The 21,552-nt window shown below is 38.8% G+C and overlaps 1 protein-coding gene across 29 annotated transcripts in view; it reads right to left on the bottom strand.

Annotated features, from left to right (window-relative positions):
* SCEL (sciellin) overlaps positions 1-21,552 on the bottom strand; it is a 329,124-nt gene that overhangs the window by 44,486 nt on the left and 263,086 nt on the right. For all 29 annotated transcript variants that reach the window (XM_082701429.1, XM_082701418.1, XM_082701430.1 and 26 more), the window contains 6 exons: positions 11,219-11,299; positions 8,985-9,050; positions 5,710-5,769; positions 1,723-1,767; positions 690-749; positions 330-389 (listed from right to left, as the gene is read on the bottom strand). In XM_082701429.1, coding sequence (XP_082557555.1) covers positions 330-389; positions 690-749; positions 1,723-1,767; positions 5,710-5,769; positions 8,985-9,050; positions 11,219-11,299 — 372 coding nt within the window. The remainder of the gene's footprint in view (positions 1-329; positions 390-689; positions 750-1,722; positions 1,768-5,709; positions 5,770-8,984; positions 9,051-11,218; positions 11,300-21,552) is intronic.

Here is a 21,552-nt window from a genome sequence, read left to right as displayed (position 1 = left end):
GTAAATATAATTAGTTCATAAACCAGCCTATTGTCCACTACTTGTAACAGCCAACTAGAGTTGCTTCATTTTTAAATACGAAAGGGAACTTGGAGATCATCTGGGTCATGCTCTTCATTTAATGGGATGAGAACAGAGGTCTGGAGAGGCTAAGTGACTTGCCCAGGGTCATCCCGATAGATGTGGGAGGCAGAGCCCGTTACCAAGATTTCCACCCATCTCCTGTCCCACCAGCCTGCCTGCCCCTTGTCCTGAACAGGAGGTCAAACCTAGGAAATGGCATATAGTCTAGGACTCAATCAAACGGGCCTGTAAGAGTCACAGCTTACCCTTTGCTGTCTTTGTCTGTTCGAGTATTCATAAAAATGAGATTTTCAAGGCTTTTGGCTCTGTAAACACAAAGAAATTCAAATAAAAGACTACATATTGAAATAAAATTGGGTGGTATCTTGAGAGGTTAGATACAATAAACATTCTTCATGAATTGCTCATTTACTCTTATTGAATGGAAGAACAGAAATCCTTTGGGGCAATTATGTCTGAACTAAATGTACAATTCTGAGAGCACTACTCCATCTGCTCGTACATTTCCATGCCAGAGGATACAACTCCCTTCCAGCAACCGTCTGAAAGTATAAAGCAAGCAATCTGGGAGATCATATTTTCAGGTTAGGGACAGATGCACTTACCTTTTCTCTGTTTGCTCTGCCTTAGGATTTGCTCTGAAGAGACCATCCAGACCTTGATTTCTTTAAATGCATTGAATAAAAAAAACCCTCATCAGTGGTAACAGCAGATACGTAACTCTAGAAATATAGACCAATTTATATTTCTATAGATAGATAGGAAGTAGAAGCTGGGTAGGAAAGATGAGCAATAATTCTTAAAATTGCTTTATTTCAAATAGGTATTTTCATAGACACTAAACTGCAGTGGACCTCGGAAAAAATAAGATAGAAAATACAAACTGGGGATCCACACAGCCAACAGGTCCGTGATGCATTGTATGGATTTCACAGAGTGTTTTGTTTTTAATGTGAGCCAATGTTGACCCTCTGTCTTTATAGATGAAGAAACTGAAAAAAGCAGCACATTTAAATGAATTGTTGACAATAAGTCACAGTAAGATCACTGTTGTCAGACAGGGTATGAACACCACACCTTTGGACGCTCCGAGCAATGAGCTCATTTGAAACTTAACTTGTTTCTCTGTCTCTCTAGTCCTTACCCATTTAGTACGTTAGGCAGAGTAGCAGAGAGATCACCAAAACTGCACACACTCCCAACACAGTCCTCAATTATTATAATCTTTAAACTGTGCAATTCTAACGGATTCAAAATTAAGGAGGTAAGTCTAACTAAGACTGTAAGTGGCTTTTGTAAAGTATAAACCTGAAAACAGTGACCAAACTAAACTCTGCCCACATACTTATATATTAATATAAAATATATATATTTTATATTAAGAGAACTGTGGTTTTCTATGTAACTGTCTTACTAAATAGAGTGTGAACATCAAAGATACTTTAATATTAGTATCTTTAGATTGTAATAACCATTTATAGCAGTGACGAAATGATAATTCCTGCAAGCTTTTTATTCAAGACTTGTAGGCTATTTTTTAACTTATGTGGGTCCTCATACTCAAATACTAAAAAGATATAAGAAGCCATAAGATGCAACTCAATAATAAAGGAAAAAATAGATTTTTTCAAATCTTACCTATTCAAGCTTTTGTTCATTTTGATAAGATTATCCAATTCTTCACTTTTGGAATAAACAAACAAACAAACAAAATCTCACATCAGTAAAAGCCAGCCCTGAGTCAAAAAGCAGGTCTACCTGAAACCACTGTTTCTGAGTTCCTGGAATACAACACATGATACCAAAATCTTGTTTATCCTTCAGGGCTCTCTTCAGATGCCTCTTCCTCCAACACACAGTCCCCAGTCCTTCAACAGAATACAGTCCTCTGAATTTTGGAAACCTTGCTGCATTTTGTTTTGTTGTCGTCGTCGTTGTTGTTGGGTTTTTTTGCATCTCTTTTATGGCACTAATACTACTATATTTTGTGATGTAGCAGCTGCATACTTCTCTCATGTAATGTCCCTGCTCCTATATCTCTTTCTCACACACACACACACACACACACACACACACACACACACACACACATCACTTAAAATTTACAACTGTGTTTTGCATTGGATTTTCTTCAGTCTTTAATACCATATATTTTAAACAGTAAATATTTAATACAGGGTTTTATTTGAATCAACATATATAGGCACATTGACTAATTATAGATTCTATCTTTATACAATGTACCTACACAAAGTAGCTATAGGAAAACACCTGTTCATCAGTAAGTCTGGCTGTTTTTTTAAATTGTGATCCTACTTCCTTCCAAGTCCACTAAATTTGTGATCTTTTGTCTATTTGAGAACTGCAACTTTCTGGTCGCTTCCTGGGGAGCAACCTATTTAGGCTAAACTCCTGTGTTCTAGAATATCCCTTAGCATCATCTCAGTACAGGTCTCTCTCCCAAGAAGGCAGTTTTAGTGGGCTTCTGGTTCCTGTTTGCCCCTGATAGCACTGTTATCCCTTTGCCCCCAATTTCTCTTGCCTTCCTAGTCTAGTTTTTAGATCCCACATCATGGTTTTCCCTTCCTCCTGCTCTAAATTGCACATTTTCCACACCTTCTCAATGTTCCTTCCGCTTCGTTCTGAGTCTTCCGTGGTACTGACCAGGAGGTTATGAGTAGTTACATATTCAGGGTCTCAGGTCAGGGATACACAGATCCCAACCCAGGATCCACCACTTATTAGCTGGTGACTCTTGCCCTCTTGCCCTCTCAGTTTTTCCATCTGTCCAAAAAGAATGCTAATTGTACCCACCTGAGAAGAGAATCAAAACACTAATGAGTCTAAATTGTGTAGCATGATGTCTGGTAAGTCCTAAACTCTCAATTAATTTTGGCCATTATAGAAAACAGTTCCAAGTCTACTAAAACTATCATTTAATAAATGCTTGCTATATTTATTTTTTAAACTGCCTTTAGAGACATCAAGACTTTGGCTCTGGCTAGACAGGTATAGTTGCTGAGTCATACATGGGCTCTGAAGATGTCTGGCACAATATACAGCCATAAAAGCTTAGAGACCCTAAAAACATGTTAAATTCACAGAGGTGAATCCTTTCAAGAAATGTTACATATTCGGTGGTAGGATCAAAGGCTGAGGGGAAAATACTGAAATACAAATCCTGCTGACCCTGACAAAAAATAGATTAACATACTAGCCAGTCCCTTGACACAATGCCTCAGCGTTGTTTCTTGCTTGAAATTCCACTGTCCAGCTCTGAGAGTATGAATCTGTCCATGTCTCCAAGGAAAAGAGCAAACCTAAGAATCCTGTAAAATGGTAGTCTCAGACCTTTCTGACTAGTATGAGTCACAGTGAAGTGATGATCAGAATTTAGGGTTGCTCATGTTTATCACAAATGAATGAGCATAAATCATGAGAAGACACTCTGTGGTAAATTAAACAAAATGGAGACAATATTCTCACTAGGAAGTTGGACTTTTAAAATGACCTTGTATCAAGGAAAGCTTTGGATATTAAATTTCACCATCTTATGGGTAGTAAATTAAATGTTCTTAATCAGATAGGAGTCCACTTCACACAGGAATGTCACCAAGAGCAGCTCAGGGGATTAAAAGTTATTTCTAGTCCCCACAGATGGCCCACAGTGATGGTAGTTGGTTGTGTCGATCTAACAGACACTTTCCCTGGCTGTTGTCAGAGCAGTAACCTTTTCCTGTGAAGAATGCATCTTGCTGTGGAATTAGTTTATTGTGCCTACACAGAAGGGACAGAACTAACTATAGTTCTTGTTTTTGTTGGCTTTGTGCCAAACCAAATTTCTCTTCAGCATTACTCATATGTCTCTCTTTCAAACACCCCCATCACTCACCAAAAAACTGTTCAATCCCTTTTAAAAACAAAATATTACCTCAATAAGTGCAAATCGATAAAAATAAGAGATCCAGGCTCTTCGACAAGAAAAATGGAAACGAAACACTCATGATACTTTCTGGAGTCCCCTTCCAGATTCAGAGCTCCAATGAGTTTCATGTACACAGAAGAACTACCTGTCGCTTCTGTTTCTTTTCTCAGGCCTTTTGGCGGAGACTGCACTACCTAATCACACTTAGCATTGCTAAATTCCACTGAGTGAGGAGGATTTTTGTAGGAATGTGATTTAAATTATGGCATGTTTATACTCCAGGTTTCCTGCTGTTCATCATTCTTTACCATAATCTATTATGTAAGCACCTACTTTGCCTAAAGCATTGTGTCAGACTTTGCAAATGACTTATGGTCAATAGGACAAAATATTTGCCCAAAGAGATTAAAGAGATGATAGAAAAGATGAAGTATTTATATAGATACCATGAAATAACAACAAATATGATTAGTTGTTCTAACACATAAATAGTGGGGCTCTAATAACTTAGAGAAGCAGAAGTCCCATCTCCCTGAATCATTCTGGGAAGACTCAACAGAGGAAGTGATATCTGATCCAGATCTTGAAAAATAGGTAGGGCTTGAAGGGATTGACACAGTGGCCTCGAGGCTAGGAAAAATGGCCCTGTGGGTGGAATGGCATAAGCAAAGGCAAGGTATTTGGAAACCGTAGGAAGAATGTGGTTTCATTTGGCATTGCATGTGAGGTAAATGTAAAGGCGAAGTCAGAAATAACTCTGGAATGTTAGGTTGGAAGGAGCCAAGTTAACAAAGGTTAAATGTAATTAAATGGGCAGTGGGGAGCGAAACAGTTGTTCCAGTAGAATTTTAGGAAGAAAACTCTGGCAGTGATGGCTTAGGAGAGGAAATGGTTAATTTAAAATGACTTGGGAGGAGCACCTGGGTGGCTCAGTGGGTTAAGCCTCTGCTTTCACACAGCATTGCATCAGCTCTCTCCTTAGCAGGGAGCCTGCTTCCCCCTCTCTTTCTGCCTACAGCTCTACCTACTTGTGATCTCTCTCTCTCTCTCTCAAATAAATAAATAAATAAATATCTTTTAAAAAATGGTTTAGGAAAGACTGAGGGAATGTAAGTAAATCTGGATAGCTAGTCTAATAATCTATGATGGAGTTGATGCAGATTTGAACTGGGGTGAGGCCATGTGGGCAGGAGGAGAATTTTAGGCATTTTATGCATATATGGCAGATACTACATTGAGGGGAAAGACATGGAAGAATCAAGAATGATTCCAGAGAGGTGAGCTTGGCTGAAGGAGAGAACAGAAAGAAGTTAGGAAATAGCGCACTTGGGAAGGAAGGTAAATATGGCCTAAGACATTCTAGCGAGGGTTCTGGGAAGACAGGTAAGTTGAGATCTGAGCCAGCAACATAAATACAGGACATGGATTTGGAACAAGGTCAAAACCACAAACAGCTGAGGTGAAGGAGATGAGTATAATCACCGAAAGACAAAGCAGAGGAAGAAGAGTACTGGAAATGTCCATCTGACACACTTTTCAGGGACACTTATCTAAAGAGACTGATTCTTTCTTCTTTTAAATTATATTTGGTAAACAGCATGGAGATCTTGTTTATATATGGAACTTCTAAAGGTACTGGTTAAGCTTTTTTGAAACATAAAGAAAGGAAAAACATAAGCTCAAAAGCTCTGAGCTCTTACCCCTTGTTAGTTTTCTGAAATGAAGTGGCCACTTTGATGATGTTCTCGAGATCCTGACCCCTTCAAAGGATGAAAAGGAAACACAAGTCAATGATAGTACAGTACAGATATCTTTGAGGTTGTCTGAAATTTATGTTTTCAGTAAAGAAAACAATAGTCCATGTGTTCAGGAATTATTGAGTTTAACTGCATATGAAATAGTTCTATCGGGTGCCTGGGTGGCTCAGTGGGTTAAGCTGCTGCCTTCGGCTCAGGTCATGATCTCAGGGTCCTGGGATCGAGTCCCGCATCGGGCTCTCTGCTCGGCAGGGAGCCTGCTTCCCTCTCTCTCTCTCTCTCTCTCTCTCTGCCTGCCTCTCCATCTACTTGTGATTTCTCTCTGTCACATAAATAAATAAAATCTTAAAAAAAAAAAAAAAGAAATAGTTCTATCATATCAGCTCATGGGGTTTGCAGGTGTGGGTGTAGGCACATGCAGGTGCACACTCCCCCCCTTTCCCCCAACCCCCCGCCCCACAGCAGTCATTTCACTGGGCATTGGCTCTGCCATCTAGTGCTCACTGAAATAACTACAGTTTCTCCTGAACACCTTGGCTTCTCTCTAGTTCTGTACTTAGAGGATATGGAAAAGAAAGCAGAGTTAACTACTCAGGTAAACACAGAAGTGTGTTCAGAGATTTTTTGACCAGAGCCAAAGAGCATTAAGCAACATGTCCAGATGATTAATTCATCCCTCACATGTGGTGAAAGCGTCTGTCTTCTTAAGCTTCCAAAGGGAAAGTGCATTTTAAACTACAGGGTATTTGGAAGCACCTAACATAGAGGGGTTGAATCCACACAAATCTCCCTAGTGATCATGGAAAGGAATAACTGGAAACATCCTCACTGATGTTCCTGTAATTAGGAACTGTGTTTCACAGCATAGGAAACAGTCAACAAATCAAAGAGGCAGCCCACGGAATGGGAGAAGATACTCACAAATGACACTACAAAAGGGCTGATATCTAGGATCTATAAAGAAATCCTCAAACTAAACACACACAAAACATATAATCATGTCAAAAAATAGGCAGAAGACATGAACAGACACTTCTCCAATAAAGACATACAAATGGCTAACAGACACATTAAAAAAATGTTCATCATCACTAGCCATCAGGGAGATTCAAATCAAAACCACACTGAGATACCAACTTACAACAGTTAGAATGGCCAAAATCAACAAAACAGTAAACAACGTATGTTGGAGAGAATGTAGAGAAAGGGGAGCCATCTTACATTGTGGGTGGGAATGCAAGTTGGTGCAGCCACTTTGGAAAACAGTGTGGAGGCGCCTCAAGAAATTAAAAATAGAGCTTCCCTATCACCCTGCAATTGCACTACTGGGTATTTACCCCAAAGATACAGATGTAGTGTAGTGTACCCCAATGTTCATAGCAGCAATGGCCATAGTTGCCAAACTGTGGAAAGAACCAAGATGCCCTTCAAAGGATAAATGGATAAGGAAGATGTGGTCCATATACACTATGGAGTATTATGCCTCCATCAGAAAGGATGAATATCCAATTTTTGTATCAGAATGGATGGGACTGGAAGAGATTATGTTGAATGAGATAAGTCAAGCAGAGAGAGAGTCAATTATCATATAGTTTCACTTATTTGTGGAGCATAAGGAATAACACGAGGACATGGGGAGATGGAGAGGAGAAGACGGTTGAGGGAATTTGGAGGAGGAGATGAACCATGAGAGACTGTGGACTCTGAGAAACAAACAGAGGATTTTGGAGGGGAGAGGGGTGGGAGGTTGGGTGAGCCTGGTGGTGGGTATTAAGGAGGGCACATATTGCATGGAGCACTGGGTGTGGTGCATAAACAATGAATTCTGGAACACTGAAAAGAAATAAAAAAAAACAAATAAAAATTATTAAAAAATAACTGTTTCACAAACAATGTCTCATAGAAGGTTAATAGGGTTCCATGAAGAAAGAATTTTGCAGTCAAGTAAATTTAGGAAATATACCCAACTTTTGGAGATTCAGAATGTATATAAGCACATTGAAGGTTCTGAAGAAATCCTGCGATAGAGAACTCTACTTTGTTGTGTCTCCTAAATGGGTCGGCCATGAAATCCTTCTTTCACAGAACATGCATTGACATCTTGGGGCACATGGGACACAGCTTGGGAAATGCTGAGATGTGGTTGTACTTGAAGTTACTAAGTACAAGGTAAATATTATTCTCCCCAAAGGTAAGGTGTCCATGTGATGTATGTTTCAAACTCGGACTTTTCTGAGAATCAGGGGAGATAACAACAACAAAAAAAACCCCAAAAGTACACAAGTTTTGAACTTTGAAAAATCATTGGTCAAAATGGATAAGATGGTAAATTTAATGTTATATTTTTACCATAATAATTAAAAACTGGTTTATCATAAACCTATAGAATAGCATTATTTACAACTAATTTTTAAAATAGTGTTTTTGGGGGGGCACCTGGGTGGTTCAGTCAGTTAAGTGGCTACCTTTGGCTCAGGTCATGATCCCAGGGTCCTGGGATCAAGCCCCACATAGGGCTCCTTGCTCAGCAGAGAGCCTGCTTGTTCCTTTACCTCTGCCTATGGCTCTGTCTACTTGTGTTCTCTCACTATCTCTCTGTCAAATAAATAAATAAAATATTTTTAAAAAATAAAACATAAAAATTGTTTTTTTTCCTAAAAAATAAAAAAAATAATCAAACCAGGATATAACCAAAATCTATACTGAACCAGATAGGATGAGTAAGACAATGGGCATAAATCAGGACTATTATGGGGAAAGCTTACCCAAAGATCAATACTATTTGCAAGCCTTTTTTCTGATGATGTGGGTAGAGCTGGATATGGCCTTATTATACAGCCAATTCTAGCAAAGCTTTTGTAGAACAAGTTCAGTAAAATGACATATTTACACCTATTCATTTAAATATCAGCACAACTGTATCACAGACCTTGGGACCTGATTCCCAAGTGCTGGGAATTTTCCCTTCTTAAGGGGTTTATTTTATTCTATTATCATGTTCAGACAATTTTGGTTGCTTTCTTAATGTAAAGCTAAGAATAGAAATAAAAGGAACAAAATTCTGTAGGTACATATAAAAATATTAATTACCCGCTATATTGAAGCCAGCTGGAGGACTGATTTTGTCTATTATTGATTGTCTTATATTTTTAAGTATTCTAATAAGACAAACATTATTACTTCAACAATTACATAGATATAAATAGAGATCATTTTACCTTATATTTCTTTCAGCAGATCTGTTGGTTTCTGTATTTACACCTGGTTTAGGTGGACATATTTGCCTATATTTTCAAAGTAAAAGATAATATCTGTTAGGTAATAAAAACACTTCTCTGCTAAATATAAATTTTTAAGGAAACATTCATGTTCAAAAAGATCACAGAGTGTTGGATCAATAGCACTGCTTGAGATAACAAACCTCACTTTAGCTCTTTTGGTTGGCTAGAACTCAGCCATTTCTTATTTGAAATTCTGAACTCTATTGTAATTTGTAGTTTAGCTTATCTCTTTTAATATATTTTCAACCACTAGATATATCTAGAAATATCTGTCTTAAATGTATTTATGTTCATCTTATTTTAGTCTCCAATCATCAATAAAGCATTTTCATACTTCTCTCTTAAGGCTCTTTTTCGTTATTGGGCATCAAATGAATGCTTTTTTTCTTAAAGACTTAATCTATTTGAATACAATCCAAAAATATATTTTCTCAGATAAGATGGGAAATACCTTAAGTTTCTAATACACAAAGTTAATAGAATAAGTTTATGATATTAGGTTCTGTCACAATTTATGATATGAGGTTTTTATCTGTTATTTTCCTAAGTATCTGATTGACCTACTTATATACTCTTGCTTGTTCTCAAAAACCTATATTCAACTATTTTTTGTCCTCCTGAGAACATGTGTTAATTACATAGGAAACACTTCCCTTTCATATTCTTTCATTAAAATCATCTTACTGTGATTAAAGTAATCACAGAGTTTAAAACATGCAAGTTGTCCTAATTTTATTTTTAAGATCACTGGTAGAAGAAAGAAATTAAAGTAATAAAAATGGATTAGACCAACTCCCATGAAATTTAGCTTTTTTAAAAATTTACACAAGCTTACTGCTCTAGAGTTGCTGATTTTAGACTAGAATTTCGATAGTACTAAAGCCAATGTATTTAAGGACCCCTAAAAATTCCTATTCAAATTAAAATTTAATTGCTCAATACTACAAAAGGAAAAATAATATAAGATAAAAAACTCCAGTTATTTTAAGAGTATAATTATAATCATTGCACAAATAAAAAGTTATAAATTTGGTCTTTCATTAATTCAATGAAGAAGTATTTTCTTGGCTCATTAAAAGGAAAAGTAATACCTTCTCACCCTAAGGACAAAATTTCAGATTCTGCAAAGTTTCACTGAATAGATATTCAGACCTGGGTTTTTAACTCAATAGGCTTAACACCTAACGCTACAGAGTTCTGCTGCCCAGTCAGCATTTCCTAGCTGAAGTTACCCTCTTCCCAAAGAATAGTTCTAGAATTTTCCTTCATGTTGTCAACAAAAATCACCATCAAAATGTAAAAATACAAAAGAATCAAAGGCAGGCAATCAAGCGGATCTAATGTACTCAGTCTTCAATGAGATATTTTTAAAATCTCACAATGATAATGGAAATGTGCAACGTACGTCTCGAAAAACAGCTCAAGATTACTAAACAGCTTAACAGAAACACGTGGGAAATTTTTCAGATCTTTGAATTTGTTTCTAAGTATTAATTATAGAATGTCAGAGATTCAAAATGAAAAAACAAGTCTGTCTTTTTTCCCTTGATTCAGAGAACATTTTTTAATTGCAATAGTTTTGAAATAAATTGTAAATTCCTTAGCTAAAACAATACTAAAAACCTACCTAGAAGTATTTCTAAAATAAGGAAGGTTTGAGAAGTAACACAAAGTTTTAAGAACATCTTTCATCAGAAAATATAGCTTTTTTTTTTTTTTTAGAAAATATAGCTTTTAATGGGAAACTTAAGTGTGTACACACACATACACACACACAGTTTCTATCTAGATTATCTATGTTAAATACTATATATGTATACATCTATATCTATGTGTATATATACACAGGGACAGAAAGAAAGAGATTCCTTAAATAATGCTTCCTCATACATAAATTAGAAGAAACCAGAGGATAAACATTTTCTGGACATGAATACTGTTCAGCTCCTATCTTGAAGGTGTATCCATAAGACAGGATGTGGCTATAAGTATTCGAAGGCAAACATAAATACGCACTTGTGTTGGCAATTAGAAAAGCTTTATAAGTGCTTCTTCTGTGAATATGTGCACAAAACATACCCACACTTTGCACAAAACAGGTCACAATTCATTTGCTTTCATTTCTTTAATTTCTTCATTTGAGCAAGAGATTCTGGAACGCCAGGTCTCACCTATTCTCCTGTCTCAGCTGGTTAGGAGATGAAACAGGAGAACTGGGCTTTGGAGGTATTGGAGGGTGAACAGTTGGTTCCCTTTAAAACAGAAAACAGCAGTTCATTTCACCATGGAGACATGGCAAATTTTAGCATCTATTAACCAAATGTACTTACGGCCTATATGGAAATAACTCATGCATCTTCCATACCCCGCACCCCCCACCCCCGCTTTGCGCGAGGTAGCTGAAAGGCTAGAGTCTATACAGCACTAAACTTAAGAGGAGTCAAATATTTAAATTGTGGGTATTTTCAAAGTTCATTTAATCAGATTTTTGGAAACCCCATCCCCTCTCACTATAGTTTGAAATATAATGTGTCCTTTTAAAAGCTTAATATTTTGCTAGACTATCCAGCTCAAGCTGTGGCATTTTGGGTCAGCAGCGCGTGAGCATAGTAAATGGTTCTTGGGCATTAACATATAATCTTCTTTAAGAATTATGTCAACCATCAGGCTGCTATGGAAACAGCAAGAAAGGTTTTCAGTTTTACAGACCTCAAGATAAAGTTGATTTGAAGCTCTTAACTAAATCTGACTTAAATATTGGCAGCACAGGCCAGTCTGCTGCTAGCAAAGCAAGTATATACTGTCAGCCTAAACTTTCCAACCAAGAGCCAAGGCAGACTCTGAGCCAGTGTGATTTGATAACCTAGGAACTGCAGACAGGCAATTATGTCCATCATTTGGATGGAGTCAGTACCTTTCCCAGGTCATGTCATACCCCCACCCCCACCGCTACCACCCTAGTGGTTCCCTGTTAAATTCCATACCTAGTTAAAGTACATTTGTGATCTCGACTCCAGGTACCCCTCTGGCTTCTGCCGCATGCTAAGTGAGCACGTAGGCTCTGGAGTCCAGCTGTCTGAACTGTCAGAGCTATGTGATAATGGGTCAACCTGATTCCATCTCTTTATTGTAATGACCTTTCTCATAGGATTGCTGAATGTTGTCAGGACTAAATTAGACCATGATCTTATTTCACAAACATTTATTAGCAGCTTTCTACATTAGGTACTCTACAAAGCGGATAATCTGGCTCCGTAAGCACCACCTCCCCTCGACCCCGCCAAATTTTGCTAGGAATCCTTGGGCAGTGTCAGTAGCTCAGCTACTGGTTTGTGGTCATGGTTCATGGTCATGGAATTAAAGCTAGTTGCCATTGTTTTTCCAATGGCCCATTCAGCAGCTTAGGGGGCAGAAACAGAGGAAACCGAGAGTTGGATTTAACTAAGTTAATAATTCAGCCAAGTGAGGGCAACAAAGAGAATGGTGGTGAAGGAGGGGAAGCGGGATGTGAGGAAGTGATGACAAGGAGGGACCATGGGATCTGAGATGGACATGGAGGGAACAGAGGATATGAGGGGAGAGGAAATGTGAAAAGTCAGTGGATTGGTGGTTGGTGGGGACAAGGCTGAGAAACTTCTGGAATCAGAGGACTGGTGAGAATGAGCTGAATGGAGCAGATAGAAAGTAGAAGCAGAATGGGAAGATTTTGAAATTTGTGTGGTTATTCAGAAGGGCACGATCTATGGGTGGCTAAGGGAGGACAAAGGACAAATTATTGGAGAGAAGATCAAGAAAGTGAGAGGTCAAAGTGGGGAAGGATCCTCCACATGGATTTGGAAATCACCGAGCATTATGACAGGAGACACATGTGAGACGGACCATGAGCCTGGTGCCAGCATCTTCAAAGAGTGCGGGTGAGTGACTCTGAGACCTACAGATGACTGCAATGAGGAAGAGGCGCTCCTGATGCCACGATTTCAAGAAGATGGAGCAGTTCTAGGGAGGAGAAAGCTAAAATTGATAAGCAGTAGCAAAGAGGAGCAAACTAGACCTCTCCACTTCCTCTGGATCTTGTGGAAGTGAGTCCTCTGAGAGAGCCCAACAGAACAGAGTGCCATTGAGCCACAGATGAGACTGCAGAGCAGCCAGTTGTGATGAGAACAGTGGACACATCCAGGGTGGTACTGTGGAAGGTTTGAGTGGTTAAGCTACTGTTAGGTCAGGTTAGGCTCCGTGTTGGACAGAGCTCTGTGGGACTAGTCCTGGTGACAAGCAACGATCAGAGTGGGCTTCTCCTGGGGGAATCCGTAGCCATAGGGATGGAGGACATGATGTGATTAGTTCTAAATCTTTCTCAGCAGAGCATGGGAATGATTGTCTGGGTGACGGGCAGTGGAGCAGCAGAGCGGAGAGCACGGTGGCTCTCCTGGCTCTTGTGTGGACAGCGGCACTGAAGGCCGGAGAAGGGCCTACAAAGCATTTAAGCTCTTCCTGGCTCACACTAAGTGCTCGCTCTATGTGTTGTGCTGTGGTTGTTATTACCCCATGGGAACCCAATACTTAACTGCCAAAATGCTTGCACTCCTAACGACCCCACCACCATGTGCTCTCTGCTCTCTGGCCGACATGCTTCTCCCTTTCCCCTGGATACTTCCTTCTTGCCCTTCAGACTTGGCTTGGACATTACTGAATCTGGTGGTACCAAAGCTGTGCTGGATATATCCTTATGTCTCCCCATAGTACATCCTCTTTATGGCCTATCTCTCACTATTTTGGATTACAAATAATTTTCTGTCTCTATACTGGGCTATAAGTTCCTAGAAGGATAGTTATATCCCAAGTACTAGGATTGTGTATGATTTTGGTGCTCAATAAAGATGGTGTTGGAGGGGGAGACAAACCATGAGAGACTGGACTCTGAGAAAAAATCTGAGGGTTTTGGAGGGGAGAGAGGTGGAGGGGTTGGGTGAGCCCGGTGGTGGGCATTAAGGAGGGCACGTATTGCATGGAGCACTGGGTGTGGTGCATAAACAATGAATTCTGGAACACTGAAAAGAAATTAAAAAAAAAAAACAAATAAAAATTAAAGATGGTGTTGAAAGAGGGGGTGATAGGCTGGATTTCTATTTGGTAAGGAAGGAAATGAGTAGTGAAGAGGGGCTTGAAACTTCTAAAATCTGTTCAAATTTAGCAAAAACAATTTATAAAAAAAACAGTTCCCTGTTCTGGTTTAGTGCTAGATTTTACAATGAGATATTATTTTATTTGAACTACCATTATCTCCTCTTCTCAAAAAATATCCCTGTGTGGGGAATAATGGGATATCACAAGTGATAATGTGTCTTTTGTGTATCTGCGTGGATTAGCTGATTATATGCTTTTCTTCCAGGGGCAGAGGAAAGGGGTAAGAAGATGGGTCAGTCCTGGCTAGTAAATCTGCACGGGACACTGGATATCTGTGAACAGGCAAGAGAGAGGTAAAATGATGGAAAGGAGGATTGCAAAAAGGAGAAAAAGGATGGTGCCAAACTTTGCTTATGCCAGAATCACATTGATAAAAAGTTCCATTTCTTCCATGTTACAGTGGCTAAGCCCTCAGAGAGGTGGGTAAATATCGACCGGGTGAATCCAGGAAACAAGACACGGGGAGAGAAGTAGAGCTGGGGACACGGTGCAGATATGGTTTGCGGATGACCCAGAAAGAAAAGGTGGGCAAGCAGTTGTGAAGGCCAAGAGAAGCAGAGGAACACATTTATTTCCGAGGGTGCTGCAGTCAGGCCCCCGCTGGGCCAGGGCTAGGCAATGCCACATTGACTTCCGTTCACCTCAAAAGAGCTTTCATTTGCATCTCTGCAATGACAGCCACAGATGACAGAACCCAAACCCTTAGGGGCAATGAGAGAAGTCATTCATGCCATGCCAGGAGCTTGATGGGATGCCAAGCAGGGGGATTAAAATGCAAGAGCGAGGCAGGAAGCTGTGGCCGGGAATGTTTTGAAGAGAAGCAAACAAGAGACATGGATGTGGTATGATCCTGTTTGAATACCGCTTTGAGATGCAATGTTTAAGCTTGGATGAGTTGACCCTTGGCTCTACCCTCTGTCTTTCCCTCAAGCCCCCAAGACCCTTTGCAGGGTTGACACCACCACATTAATGGCTATTATTGTTAAGAATAACTTCCAGGAATAAAAAGGCAGCTTTCACTAGAAATGGGAAAATTTGTAGATAAAAGCCCAAAGGCCAGAACTAATAGAAATAACCCTGTGAAGCAGTTTATGTTACTTCATTTTCACATGCTGCTACAAAGATCACTTCTTTCCATTATGGCTTTTTTGCACCACATGCCTGGCTCTGTGACTTCTGTTCGTCTGCCTATGTGAAGAGCATTTCATTACTGCCGCACACACCCAGGTTTGAACCAAGAATAAATGACTGTAATATTTAATTTGAGTTTTGTTTTTACTTCCCATTATGCTTAGTCTTTGTTTCCCACACACAGAATTTTTAACAAGGACAAAGGAGATGGAACTTATATTTTTTTGAGTTTTAGTGCCATGCTAACTTTTCCAAGCTCTCACAAACATTATTTTAGTCCAATCATACATCTATCCCCTGGAAAATGGTTTTTTTCTAATGAGTCAAAAAGGTTGAATAATTTTCCTTGCATCATGGTGCCTAACCAGGGTTCCAACTTAGTTTTTCTAATGTTGAATCTCATGTGCTTCTCTATAATGTACTGCATTAAACCAATACTCTTTTTGATATTCCCAGGGAAAATCTAATAATGAAAGATTGTCCTGCATTGCTTCCTTGCCCAAGGACGGCATTGTTAATGAGCATTTATACCACAGATGCCCCAGGTATAATGTTAGGACACATAGCAACACAGAACAAAATTTAAAAACTAGAAAAGGGGCAGTCCCTGCTCCCAAGGGCTTATTGAATGTGCGGTGTATGTTCAAAAGAATGATTACTGCAATGAAGTCTCATTTCCTGGTGGCCAGGGGCCATTTCAACAAACCATAACCTAGCAATAGGGCATGTACAGGACTTAAATTCCAGAGACCTAGCTTGTAGACTAGCTTTGCCACTAACTCAATTTGTCTCTAGTAAGACAGCTGATTCTCTCAACCTCTGCTTCTTTATTAAAGGAGAAGATAGGTCCTGATCTGTCCCACGTGACTGTGGGAAAGCAGGGTCATTGCAAGGCGTCTTCAGCTCACAGAGCCCCGAGCACTTGCTGTAGACTAAGCACCTTCATGTTATATACTGCACTTATCAAATGTACATAGATGCAATTGTGGTTAATACAATTTCAATTAGCATCTCATCTCAGCTTTATAAGAAAAATGTCAATATTTTCCGGTAAATAGACATAAAGTGTCACAAAATTTTAAGTATTCCTGAATTCACAGAAGCTTTTGGTCCTTAGATATTTTCTCAAAGACATAAAAAAAAGAACAGCCCAATTATTATCAGGTGAAGTAAAAAATTATAAACATATATAAAACACACAAGTATAAAACTTTCAGAAGAAAAATCTTTGTAACATGGGTTAGGAAGAGGGTTCTCAGATATGACACCAGCAGTACAATTCATTAAAAAAATAATAATTTGATAAGTTGGACCTCATTAAATTAAAAACTTTTTCTCTGGAAAATACATTATTAAGAGAATGAAAAATATAAGCCACATTGGGAGAAAAAATTCACAAATCACATACCTGACAAAGGACTTGAAAGCAGTATATCATCTTTTTAAAACTCAAAAGTCAACAGTAAGTAGACAAACTACCAACTGAATAAAATAGGCCAATGATTTGAACAGATACTTCACCAGAGAAGATGTACAAATGATAAGTAGCATGTGAGAAGATGCTTGACATTGTTAGTCTCTAGGAAAATCCAATTTAAAACTAGGATGAGCTACACTACACACCTATTAGGATGGCTAAACTAATTCTTTTAAAAGCTGACAATACTTATGCAGCCATCAAAAAACCTGAAATCTTGCCATTTGCAACGACATCGATGGAACTAGAGGGTATTATGCTAAGCGAAATAAGTCAATCTGAGAAAGACAGTTACCATCTGATCTCTCTGATATGAAGAATTTGAGAGGCAGGGTTTGGGGGGGGGGGGTCATGGGAGGAAGGAAGGGAAAAAATGAAACAAGATGGGATCAGGAGGGCGACAAACCATAAGAGACTTAATCTCAGGAAACAAACTGAGGGTTGCTGGTAGGAGGTAGGGGCGTTATGGACATTGGGCAAGGTATGTGCTATGGTGAGTGCTATGAACTATGTAAGACTGATGGTTCACAGGCTGTACCCCTGAAGCAAATAATATGTTGTATTTTAACTTAAAAAAAAAAAGCTGACAATACTAAGTGATATTGAAGAAGTGAGACAACTTGAAATCTCATGCATTGCTGGTAGGGTGCAAAATGGTACAGCCACTTTTCAAGCTGGCAGTTTCCTATAAAGTTAAACATATGCTTACCATATGACTGAGCAATCCCACTTGTAAGCATTTATTCAAGAGAAATGATCATGCCAAGAAACATCTATGCACTAAAACCTGTGTGAGAACATTTGAAGCACCCCCCCAAAACAACCCAAATGTCCTTTACTAGGTGAATGGATAAATAACTGCGTGGCTCCATATAATACTCAGCAATGAAAAGGAATAAACAGCTGATGCATACAGCAGAACAGCATGGATGAATTCCACATGCATTATGCTAAGTAAAAGAAACAAGATCAAAAAGGCTACATATACTGTGGGACTCCATGTATTTAATATTCTGTATATTCCTGACATAGGAGGAAGAAAGATCAGAAGACAAAGAAGTGCCACCACATGTGCAGATAGTCCTAAGTAAAATGGGGTCCTTGCACCCCCTCACCCACTTTTCCCACTGCCCTCCTCCTAGGCACTTGGAAGCCCAGTTCCTACATCACAGTATGCTTCTGTCACATGCACTGCGCCATACCCAGGATGCCCTGTCTTCTTGCTCTAAAGCCATGCCCTGTTCATGAAATTCAAGCCACCATACTTCAGCATGTCCCAACTCTGCCCAGTTCTAACAGGAAAGAAACATGATTTAGGTCATTAACACTAAGGTTTAGATGACCAGAGACAGCCCCTTTAACATCTTAGAATTTTCATGCTTTTCTCTGAGGTGAGATTTATAATCTCTAGTTGATAGACCTTCAAACAATACTACTAAAGGGTGAAATAATTTTTTTTTTTAAATCAAACTGTTTCCTTTTTATGGTTGGTGCAGAGGGAGCTGCAACTTGGCAGGGGGCTTGTTCATAGGTATCCTGATTCTCACAGCTTCTTCTTTGTCCCTGCTTCAGAACCTGAATATCCCCCACTTCATTATACTTTGAGGGGCTCCCCCAGCAGCAGGAGAAGCAACGGGGGCTCAAAGGGATCAGGGCTGTTGGAATCTAGACTGGGGGAAAGCAAGGATGACTTTGTTGGTTGTTGTTTGAATGTATGAGTTACTTAAAGCCAGTGTTATGAAACCAGAAGCTATGTTGACCTCATAGGACTGAAAAAAAGCAACTAACCCAATGCTAAAGGTTAAGCCCTTCGCTGACACATTTTGAATTAGCTTTCTCCTCATTCTAGTCAAATAACACTATTCAAAAATAAAGCTTTTCAAAACCTTATTTCAGGTTAATGTTTTAATTATTTTGAATGTCTAGAATGGGTATTTCTTTTCTTTCTTTCTTTCTTTCTTTCTTTCTTTCTTTCTTTCAGACAGAGAGAGTACTTGAGTATACGTGCGTGCAGGAAGGGAAGGGGCAGAGGGAGACAGAGAATCCTAAGAAGTCTTCACATCCAGCCTGGAGCCAATGAGGGGCTGGATCTCACAATCCTGAGATCATGACCTAAACCAAAATCAAGAATCAGGACGCTTAACTGAGAGCCATTTAGGTGTCCCTACAATGGGTATTTCTAGGCATTCAGATAATATTTTAAACTCACTGTACTTTGACATTTTACTAATGGTCTTAGAATCTTCATTTTTATGAAACAGATTCCATTTTTATAAAATAGTTAATATAAGAATTTGGTTGAGATAAAAAATAAAATATATTGATTTAATACCATGACAACAAACTTTGCAGAGTGTTTGGTACCAATAGAGTTAAAAATGTAGCAGTATAATTAGAAAGGTTACATTTTACCATTTATAGTTACAGACAGAAAAATATAACTAGTGCAAAGTTGCCATGGCAACTCACATCTCAATCAGGATTTTCTTTCCTCCTTCAACTCCACCAACCAGCTAACTGAAAGTGAAATCCACTGAAGAAAAAAGATTGAAACAAATATGGATGAGAAATTATAAAAGTACATAGCAAGCCTTTAAATATATGGTAATTTCCTAGACAAATTTGTTAGGTGAGTTTCCACTATTTTAACTTTATCAGAAGCTATGTGTTTTATTCTCTATCTTTGGAAATGATTCCAGAAAAAAAAGCACATTGGTGTTTTGGTAGTGATAGTGCTGGCAGTGGCTTAATTGCTGGTCTTGAATCACCATAATGGGTAACATCGTAAACATTCATATTGTCTGTTAAGCAACTACCTTAAGTCAGCTTCAGTGAGTTTCTTAAATGAGCTCCACATGCCATTTAACCACTGAATCTCTAAGTCACTTTAACACATAGATGCCCTTAAATGTATCATAAAGAGAATATATTTAATGGTTGGTACTGGAATCAGAAGCAACTTCAACATCAACTTCCTAGAAATTCTGTGTCCACATTTCATTGTGCTGTGATGGAATATTTCTCACGAATGGAGACTATTATCCATGACCCAGCTCAAGCTTGGCAAATGTAATCACTCTTTTGAAGAACTCAAAAATGAGGAAAAGTTTAAGAACGTGAAATCTGAAGACATATCCAAATGACTGGGGACAATTCGTTTTGCGTCAAGCTTTCTGACACATCCTAAAGCAAAAGAAGTAGGAAAGGCAGACTTCACTGGTTCTTACCAAACAATTACCCATAGTGATGACATTGGCATTTTCTATTATAGATTTTATAATCTCTAGCATACACTCAGAGCTCAAATCACAGAACAGCAAACCACTAACTCTTAAAAAAGAAATCTGATATTCTGAAAAGATAGTTAAACTTATCATAGAATATCTACAAATGGATATCTAGACATTTTTCCATATGACATTGAATTTGCAATTACTAGATTTCCTGCTACCACTAAACATAACTAATAGAGGATGAATGCAGATAATGCCTCTTGGATAGAAGTCCCATAGTTTCACACACGTGAACAAATACATGGGTGTGTGTGCATGTGTGCACACATTAATGTACATGCAAACACACACACACACACACACACACACCACACTCTCTGGCATTAGAACCTTTGTCCTGCAATCCTTTCTTCTTGGAACGGCTCCATCCCCCCCTTATCTCTGTATTTGGCTTCTCTTGCCTATCCTACTGTACCTCAAACACAACCTCTACTGGCTCCCCATCCATGTCTCCACATATTTTGTGGCTATTGCAATCTTTGTGTTTATTATACCCTCAAGGACTCGCTCTACAATTCATTGATAAATTGATATTAATATGTACTTATTAACAAATTACTATGGATAAAATTGTATGGACGACTCATAGAATTATAAGATGATACCATTCATTAATGAGTATACCATGAAAATAAGTAATGTTCTAAGGTAATGGGCAACTAATTGCCAAGTGAGGACTGTACAGAATAAGCTTTTTGAGTTCAGATGACAAAAATAACTCCTTGGACTGAGAAAGCTATGGTGGAAGTGAGATTCATACTAGACTGAAAGTTGGGCTGGTTTGGGATGTAGACAGCATCCACTCACTCTGCATCCCTGCTAACTGATCTCATACTGATCTTCACCTTTACCATGCAATTGTAAGAGAGTATCATTTTCTGGTTCCTCCTTCACCACCTGATGTGTAGACACACATCAAGGTTCAACTTTCATTCTCTTCTCATTTAATATTTTCTCCATTTCTGAAGATACCATATTTAAATCTCTGGTATCATTTCCAAACCTGGGTCTGTGGCACAAATGTCTTGCCTGAGCACCTCCCCCATCTCCCACTGTTTGGTGGTCACCTCCACAAACAGACCCTACCTGTTCCAATCAAAACTCAGCCTCTTAAAACCAACCGTGTATTCCCCATTCCACTCCTGTTTATTCCTATCCTGATTGGTGGCATCACTGGGCTTAAAATCACCCTGTGTATTATGTAATTCCTCTCCAAATGGCACACCTCTTTCAGAACCTCTTCCCTGAATCCTGTTAGAAACTTTCTTTACAACATCAGAGTTCCCAGAGTATGTTGATGTTTTTCTCATGATCCCACAGCTGATCTTGTGTTGAGATTTCTTCTGTGTCCATGCTATGCAACTTTGGGAGCCATAAAAGACCTCCAACTGCTGCTGCCTGTCAGAGTTCTCTGACCCAG

Source organism: Mustela nivalis (assembly GCF_964662115.1).
Source record: "Mustela nivalis genome assembly, chromosome: 15".
Classification (NCBI taxonomy): domain Eukaryota; kingdom Metazoa; phylum Chordata; class Mammalia; order Carnivora; family Mustelidae; genus Mustela; species Mustela nivalis.
Note: the sequence above shows the minus strand (reverse complement) of the source record. Positions and strands in the feature narration are given on the sequence as shown.